This window comes from Electrona antarctica, assembly GCF_951216825.1.
Source record: "Electrona antarctica genome assembly, contig: scaffold_266, whole genome shotgun sequence".
In the NCBI taxonomy this organism is placed as follows: domain Eukaryota; kingdom Metazoa; phylum Chordata; class Actinopteri; order Myctophiformes; family Myctophidae; genus Electrona; species Electrona antarctica.
In genome coordinates this window covers 22,915-32,500 of record NW_027638029.1, presented here as the reverse complement: position 1 = coordinate 32,500, position 9,586 = coordinate 22,915, and the positions used below count along the sequence as shown (strand labels likewise).

Sequence of the window (9,586 nt, the reverse complement as noted above, 5' to 3'; positions counted from 1 at the left end):
ACACTGGGCTTTCAGCTCTAAGTTCAGATCTACACACACTGGGCTTTCAGCTCTAAGGTCAGATCTACACACACTGGGCTTTCAGCTCTAAGTTCAGATCTACACACACTGGGCTTTCAGCTCTAAGTTCAGATCTACACACACTGGGCTTTCAACTCTAAGGTCAGATCTACAGTGCTGGGAAAAGTATAGGTTTTACTTAACCCATTCAAACCTGAGGACGATTCTACAAATGTGACCACATTTGACTGAGAGACTGCCATCGCGCAAAATCCAGCTTTTCACCAGAGGAGAAACACTTTTTTTTTTTTTTTTTTTCCCCAAAATGAGTTAATATCAAAGGCAGACTGATATGATAGAACTACTCTGTTAGAAGTATAATATATACTGCATCATAGAACTACTCTGTTATAAGTATAATATATACTGCATCATAGAACTACTCTGTTAGAAGTATAATATATACTGCATCATAGAACTACTCTGTTAGAAGTATAATATATACTGCATCATAGAACTACTCTGTTAGAAGTATAATATATACTGCATCATAGAACTACTCTGTTAGAAGTAAAAGTATAATATATACTGCAACATAGAACTACTCTGTTAGAAGTAAAAGTATAAAATACTGCAACATAGAACTACTCTGTTAGGCCTCACTCAGACCTTTAAAACATTGATGCATGCTTGTTGTATGAATGTTGTAAGTGTCATGGCCGCCCCAATGCATTTCCAATGGAAGTCACATGGTTTGTAGTCCACATTTTGGACTACAAGCTGTTGTATGCTTAGAGTATATTAGACGGCACCCGGAGGAAACCCTGAGGCGCAATGGACATAGTGGCCGAATCTGGTATTGCAGCGTGGGCCCAAACACATGAACGCGCTGGTCCGTTGACTATCATTGCGCACGTTCATGATGACACGTGAACGCTGTTTCAGTGCAATGGCAGCGCGTTCATGTGTTTGGCCCAATCAATCCCAGAATGCACTCTGTTCCTACAAGGAATGAGGAGTGAAATCGCCTCATACGCTTTTGAGCAACTTAATGCAAGTGGATGGGAGGAGAACTCGGGTACCGTCTCTATTTATATATACTCTAAGGTTGTATGGCTTTCGGCTGTGTTTCGACTGCGCCCCTCCCCCTCATACAACACAAATGTTGTGTCAAACCATGTGACTCCCATTGGAAATGCATTGGGGCAAGCTGTGTCACACCCTTTGTATACAACAAGCATACAGCAATCTGTTGCGACCGTGTGAGTGACCTCAGACCTTTACTGCATTGCTGTATGCTTGTTGGATGAATGTTGAGTAGTGTCATGGCCGCCCCAATGCATTTCCAATGGGAGTCACATGGTTTGTAGTCCACATTTTGGACTACAAGCTGTTGTATGGCTTTCGGCTGTGTTTCGACTGCGCCCCTCCCCCTCATACAACACAAATGATGTGTCAAACCATGTGACTCCCATTGGAAATGCATTGGGGCGGCCATGACACTACACAACATTCATCCAACAAGCATACAGCAATGCATTAAAGGTCTGAGTGAGGCCTATGAAGTAAAAGTATAAAATACTGCAACATAGAACTACTCTGTTAGAAGTAAAAGTATAAAATACTGCAACATAGAACTACTCTGTTAGAAGTAAAAGTATAAAATACTGCATCATAGAAGTATGAGACGAGGACAAACGATAGATAAACAGGCCTGAAGGAGAGACATGTTGTTACGTGACGTCATCATGTAGAGTATAATGTAACATATCTGTATCATAGGACAGGTAGGGCCTGGGGGGGGGGGGGGGGGTGGTGCGTGTGTGCGTGCGTGCGTGTGTGCGCGCACGTCATGTACTGATGACAAGGTTACATAAACAAACTATTATAATAGTGTCGTGTTGTCGCCCACAGCCACCCCGCCCACAACAATCAGCCCAGCCAATCAGGGCTCAGCCCTGTTGGCACGACAGGTTGCGCGTTGGTCTCCCACCCTACCCCCCCCCCCCCCAATCCCCGCTTCCGCGCAATGCTACAATCGCATGATATGATTTGTTCCTCGCCTCACAAGCCTGCCTGTGCGTGTACGCGTGCATGTACGCGCGCACATGTGTGTGCATGCGTGCTTGCACTCTATGAATTGTATTAGTATTATTACTAGACAAGAGGTTAATTTGTAACCTCTTGTGGTTCCAGTGACCCCCCCCCCCCCCTCCCCACAGAAGCAAAGATTTGAGTTGAAAACGTTCGCTGTGAAAGAATATATATTCAAAGATTTGCACCACATTTTCAAGACTTTTCAAAAATAGCAGACCTTGTAGATCTGCTATTTTTCAATAGCTAAAGCATAACATAATGCTTTAAACACCAACTTAGAACTACTATAAACAGGCAGTGAGTTGAAGCTTTTAACTCTTAGTTCAGATCTACAGTACTGGGAAAAGTACTGTACTAAAGTAAAAGTATAATATATACTGCATCATAGAACTACTCTGTTAGAAGTATAATATATACTGCAACATAGAACTACTCTGTTAGAAGTATAATATATACTGCATCATAGAACTACTCTGTTAGAAGTATAATATATACTGCATCATAGAACTACTCTGTTAGAAGTATAATATATACTGCATCATAGAACTACTCTGTTAGAAGTATAATATATACTGCAACATAGAACTACTCTGTTAGAAGTATAATATATACTGCATCATAGAACTACTCTGTTAGAAGTATAATATATACTGCATCATAGAACTACTCTGTTAGAAGTATAATATATACTGCATCATAGAACTACTCTGTTAGAAGTATAATATATACTGCATCATAGAACTACTCTGTTAGAAGTATAATATATACTGCATCATAGAACTACTCTGTTAGAAGTATAATATATACTGCATCATAGAACTACTCTGTTAGAAGTATAATATATACTGCAACATAGAACTACTCTGTTAGAAGTAAAAGTATAATATATACTGCAACATAGAACTACTCTGTTAGAAGTAAAAGTATAAAATACTGCAACATAGAACTACTCTGTTAGGCCTCACTCAGACCTTTAAAACATTGATGCATGCTTGTTGTATGAATGTTGTAAGTGTCATGGCCGCTCCAATGCATTTCCAATGGAAGTCACATGGTTTGTAGTCCACATTTTGGACTACAAGCTGTTGTATGCTTAGAGTATATTAGACGGCACCCGGAGGAAACCCTGAGGCGCAATGGACATAGTGGCCGAATTTGGTATTGCAGCGTGGGCCCAAACACATGAACGCGCTGGTCCGTTGACTATCATTGCGCACGTTCATGATGACACGTGAACGCTGTTTCAGTGCAATGGCAGCGCGTTCATGTGTTTGGCCCAATCAATCCCAGAATGCACTCTGTTCCTACAAGGAATGAGGAGTGAAATCGCCTCATGCGCTTTTGAGCAACTTAATGCAAGTGGATGGGAGGAGAACTCGGGTACCGTCTCTATTTATATATACTCTAAGGTTGTATGGCTTTCGGCTGTGTTTCGACTGCGCCCCTCCCCCTCATACAACACAAATGTTGTGTCAAACCATGTGACTCCCATTGGAAATGCATTGGGGCAAGCTGTGTCACACCCTTTGTATACAACAAGCATACAGCAATCTGTTGCGACCGTGTGAGTGACCTCAGACCTTTACTGCATTGCTGTATGCTTGTTGGATGAATGTTGAGTAGTGTCATGGCCGCCCCAATGCATTTCCAATGGGAGTCACATGGTTTGTAGTCCACATTTTGGACTACAAGCTGTTGTATGGCTTTCGGCTGTGTTTCGACTGCGCCCCTCCCCCTCATACAACACAAATGATGTGTCAAACCATGTGACTCCCATTGGAAATGCATTGGGGCGGCCATGACACTACACAACATTCATCCAACAAGCATACAGCAATGCAGTAAAGGTCTGAGTGAGGCCTATGAAGTAAAAGTATAAAATACTGCAACATAGAACTACTCTGTTAGAAGTAAAAGTATAAAATACTGCAACATAGAACTACTCTGTTAGAAGTAAAAGTATAAAATACTGCATCATAGAAGTATGAGACGAGGACAAACGATAGATAAACAGGCCTGAAGGAGAGACATGTTGTTACGTGACGTCATCATGTAGAGTATAATGTAACATATCTGTATCATAGGACAGGTAGGGCCTGGGGGGGGGGGGGGGGGTGCGTGTGTGCGTGCGTGCGTTTGTGTGTGCGCGCACGTCATGTACTGAAGACAAGGTTACATAAACAAACTATTATAATAGTGTCGTGTTGTCGCCCACAGCCACCCCGCCCACAACAATCAGCCCAGCCAATCAGGGCTCAGCCCTGTTGGCACGACAGGTTGCGCGTTGGTCTCCCACCCTACCCCCCCCCCCCCCCCAATCCCCGCTTCCGCGCAATGCTACAATCGCATGATATGATTTGTTCCTCGCCTCACAAGCCTGCCTGTGCGTGTACGCGTGCATGTACGCGCGCACATGTGTGTGCATGCGTGCTTGCACTCTATGAATTGTATTAGTATTATTACTAGACAAGAGGTTAATTTGTACACTTCCGCTACAACCTGTGTTCATTTTTATGTCCACTATGACGACAGATGTCTGTCGCCTACCTTTTTCACAGATGAAAACTGAATTAAAAACTAAGACTAAATATATCGACAATTTGGTTAGGGAGGGACTAGTGGAGAAGATATCTCCTGGAACTAACTTAGGGAGGGACTAGTGGAGAAGATATCTCCTGGAACTAACTTAGGGAGGGACTAGTGGAGAAGAGATCTCCTGGAACTAACTTAGGGAGGGACTAGTGGAGAAGAGATCTCCTGGAACTAACTTAGGGAGGGACTAGTGGAGAAGATATCTCCTGGAACTAACTTAGGGAGGGACTAATGGAGAAGATATATCCTGGAACTAACTTAGGGAGGGACTAGTGGAGAAGATATCTCCTGGAACTAACTTAGGGAGGGACTAGTGGAGAAGAGATCTCCTGGAACTAACTTAGGGAGGGACTAGTGGAGAAGAGATCTCCTGGAACTAACTTAGGGAGGGACTAGTGGAGAAGAGATCTCCTAGAACTAACTTAGGGAGGGACTAGTGGAGAAGAGATCTCCTGGAACTAACTTAGGGAGGGACTAGTGGAGAAGAGATCTCCTGGAACTAACTTAGGGAGGGACTAGTGGAGAAGATATCTCCTGGAACTAACTTGGGGAGGGACTAGTGGAGAAGATATATCCTGGAACTAACTTAGGGAGGGACTAGTGGAGAAGATATCTCCTGGAACTAACTTAGGGAGGGACTAGTGGAGAAGAGATCTCCTGGAACTAACTTAGGGAGGGACTAGTGGAGAAGATATCTCCTGGAACTAACTTAGGGAGGGACTAGTGGAGAAGATATCTCCTGGAACTAACTTAGGGAGGGACTAGTGGAGAAGATATCTCCTGGAACTAACTTAAAGAGGGACTAGTGGAGAAGAGATCTCCTGGAACTAACTTAGGGAGGGACTAGTGGAGAAGATATCTCCTGGAACTAAAAGGAGGGACTAGTGGAGAAGAGATCTCCTGGAACTAACTTAGGGAGGGACTAGTGGAGAAGATATCTCCTGGAACTAACTTAGGGAGGGACTAGTGGAGAAGATATCTCCTGGAACTAACTTAGAGAGGGACTAGTGGAGAAGAGATCTCCTGGAACTAACTTAGGGAGGGACTAGTGGAGAAGATATCTCCTGGAACTAACTTAGGGAGGGACTAGTGGAGAAGAGATCTCCTGGAACTAACTTAGGGAGGGACTAGTGGAGAAGATATCTCCTGGAACTAAAAGGAGGGACTAGTGGAGAAGATATCTCCTGGAACTAAAAATACGAGTCATTTTGTGTTTGAAAGTAGCAGATCTGCTATTTTGCAACCAAGTAAACCTGCCATTACGACGTCATCAAGGCCTCCATTACGACGTCATCAAGGCATCCATTACGACGTCATCAAGGCATCCATTATGACGTCATCAAGGCATCCATTACGACGTCATCAAGGCATCCATTATGACGTCATCAAGGCATCCATTACGACGTCATCAAGGCATCCATTACGACGTCATCAAGGCATCCATTACGACGTCATCAAGGCATCCATTATGACGTCATCAAGGCATCCATTACGACGTCATCAAGGCATCCATTACGACGTCATCAAGGCATCCATTATGACGTAATCAAGGCATCCCAAAATGCTTTTTTGAGGGGCGCTCCTATACACAGGTTTAATGTTTGTTTTGTAAACGCCGTTGACAATGAAGGGAAAAGTTACGTCATTTTTGTGCCTCATTACGTCATATTGTCTCTTTATTGTTAATGTTTGTTTGCACCGTTTGTTTTACATCACCATTACATCACCTAATCAACATGAGTTAGACTTTAATATGTTAGCGCCCCTCACTGTGATTTTTGTTAACGAAATCAACTGTAGATTTCGACCACTGCTTTTTGTATTCCTTTGTTCTCTTTTTCTGAATAAATAAATACAAACTGAATAAAAATTAAGCTACGATGACTAAAACGAAGACTAAATATTGAAGATCTTCATCAAAGTGTGTTCTGTGTTGGTCTGTCAGATCTTCATTAAAGTGTGTTCTGTGTTGGTCTGTCAGATCTTCATTAAAGTGTGTTCTGTGTTGGTCTGTCAGATCTTCATTAAAGTGTGTTCTGTGTTGGTCTGTCAGATCTTCATTAAAGTGTGTTCTGTGTTGGTCTGTCAGATCTACATCAAAGTGTGACGTCCGTAAGAGAAGAAGAAGAAGAATGGTGGAGGACTGAAGCAGACTGCTGCTATGCACTCATCATGGACCGATGTCTCCCTCTCCTGGACAAAGACTGTCATTGCAGCTATGCTTGTTTTTGGTTTAAACAGGGAGGTTTTTTTTAAGTGCCTTAAAGAAACTGTGACTGGGTGACCAGATGTCCCCCTCTGCGTGGGACAGTAGGGTGACCAGATGTCCCCCTCTGCGTGGGACAGTCCCTTGTTTACCCAAGACTCTTCAGGCGTCCCACAAACTGAGACCCTGTCTGTCCCAAATTGTGACTGACAGGACTCAGTGTTCAAATTGAGACCCTGTCTGTCCCAAATTGTGACTGACAGGCATCAGTGTTCACATTGAGACCCTGTCTGTCCCAAATTGTGACTGACAGGACTCAGTGTTCAAATTGAGACCCTGTCTGTCCCAAATTGTGACTGACAGGACTCAGTGTTCAAATTGAGACCCTGTCTGTCCCACATTGTGACTGACAGGCCTCAGTGTTCACATTGAGACCCTGTCTGTCCCACATTGTGACTGACAGGCCTCAGTGTTCACATTGAGACCCTGTCTGTCCCACATTGTGACTGACAGGCATCAGTGTTCACATTGAGACCGACAGGCATCGGTATCCAAATGCCCTAACAGTTCGTCCCCTGACTCCCCTAATCATTGTCTGTCTGTTGTAAAGCTCTGCTTGTCTCTTTTCCTGCAAGACGTGTTTTTTTTAAGCAGTGTTAAAATAACATGATAAATGTCCCTATAGGTTCCCAACCACTGCTACTTGTACCACTAGTGGTACGTGAGCACCCTCTGGTGGTCACGCAGAGGAGTCGCCCCAGGAAATGAGAAACTACAGGCAGTTCTTCTGACCAAGCAGTTGGTTGGAACCTTAAGCCCAATCCCAATTGCCTCCCTCAAGCCCTGAGCCCTGAACCCTCATTGACTTTAGTGACGTCAGCTGTAAGTGCTTGAGGGTGAGAGGCTGCGAGGGCTCCACATTGTTGTGAAAGAAATGGGACAGCACTTTGAAGATGAGTCCACCATTCATGACACTTTGGATCACTTTATAAAAACTGCCCTTATTCACAGCCAGTGCCTACCTACATGCTTCGCCTATTTATACATGTCTATCACGTCTATTTTAGTATTTAAGCTGATCGTTTTATTATTAGTTTCATAAATACATTTTCCTGTGGGATAGGGGTTGTAATATTAATATATAATAATATTCATTATAAATTGCATTTCCATATTCTTTTACTTTGCTCATTTCTCATCATGTTTCCCTTATTATTATTATTATTGTTATTAAATATATAGCCTATCCTTCCATTCCGTCTCCCTTTTAGAACAGTGAGAAAGCACTATTGTGTTTGTTGACATTCTAACCGCGGTAAATAACTAATTTGCATACTTAAATGATTGACGTTCGGAGGATCCCCCTCATTCCCCTGGTAACGCTATGAACTGTGGGTAATTTATTTGCCAAAGTCAGCTAAAGTCAGCATCGATGCTGACTTTGGCAAAGGGCACATAAAGGGGCGGGGCTGAGCCCTCACTGACTTACCGATTTCAAATGGGACATCCCTCAAGCCCTCGCAGACTTCACATGAACGCGCAGCTAAGTCAGTGAGGGCTCATTGAGTCAGCAAGGGAGCGGATTGGGATTGGGCCTTAGAGTATATATGAATAGAGACGGCACCCGGAGGAAACCCTGAGGCGAAATGGACATAGTGGCCGAATTTGGTATTGCAGTTTGGACCCAAATCGTGAACGCGCTGGTCCGTTGACTGTCATTGCGTTCACGATGACACGTGAACGCTGTTTCATACGTGAAAGCACGTGAACGCGTGCCAATGATAGTCAACGGTCAGCGCGTTCACGATATGGGTCCAATCCATCCCAGAATGCACTCTGTTCCTACCCGGAAGGAGGAGTGAAATCGCCTCATGCGCTTTTGAGCAAGTGGATGGGAGGAGAAATCCGGTGCCGTCTCTATTCATATATACTCTAAGGTTGGCTCTCCAGCGTGTATGTCTCTCAAGGTGCTGCCACACTATCGAAAGAGCCGCGCACGTTCTCGGCTGCGCGCAGCTTAAATTCTGAGTTTTTAGACAGCTGGTGGATGGAAAAGAAGCTCCACCTCCGCAGACTTTTTGCGCGACGGCCAGATTCCCGGAAACGCTCTCCTCCGCGCAAAAAGTCCGCGGAGGTGGAGCTTCTTTTCCATCCACCAGCTGTCTAAAAACTCGGAATTTAAGCTGCGCAGAGCTTAAGAAGTGTGCAGCTTAAGACCGTTTTGTGCTAAGGTGTGGAGACGGTGTCAGCGTGTATGTACGCTGCTGTATTTTAACATCAGTTATTATGGAGGTACTTGGAGAGACAGGTATGTTATTGAGGTGGTACCTTCAGTATAAAGATATGTTATTGAGGTGGTACCTTCAGTATAAAGACATGTTATTGAGGTGGTACCTTCAGTATAAAGATATGTTATTGAGGTGGTACCTTCAGTATAAAGATATGTTATTGAGGTGGTACCTTCAGTATAAAGATATGTTATTGAGGTGGTACCTTCAGTATAAAGACATGTTATTGAGGTGGTACCTTCAGTATAAAGATATGTTATTGAGGTGGTACCTTCAGTATATAAAGACATGTTATTGAGGTGGTACCTTCAGTATAAAGACATGTTATTGAGGTGGTACCTTCAGTATATAAAGACATGTTATTGAGGTGGTACCTTCAGTATAAAGACATGTTATTGAGGTG

The 9,586-nt window shown here is 43.6% G+C and overlaps 1 protein-coding gene across 1 annotated transcript in view; it reads left to right on the top strand.

Moving 5' to 3' along the window:
- LOC306918448 (alpha-1,3-mannosyl-glycoprotein 4-beta-N-acetylglucosaminyltransferase B-like) overlaps positions 1-8,098 on the top strand; it is an 88,649-nt gene extending 80,551 nt beyond the window's left edge. Inside the window, exon 15 of the mRNA XM_079531349.1 lies at positions 6,779-8,098. Within this exon, the coding sequence (XP_079387475.1) occupies positions 6,779-6,796 (18 nt within the window). The 3' untranslated portion in view covers positions 6,797-8,098. The remainder of the gene's footprint in view (positions 1-6,778) is intronic.
- The last annotated feature ends 1,488 nt before the right edge of the window (positions 8,099-9,586 follow it).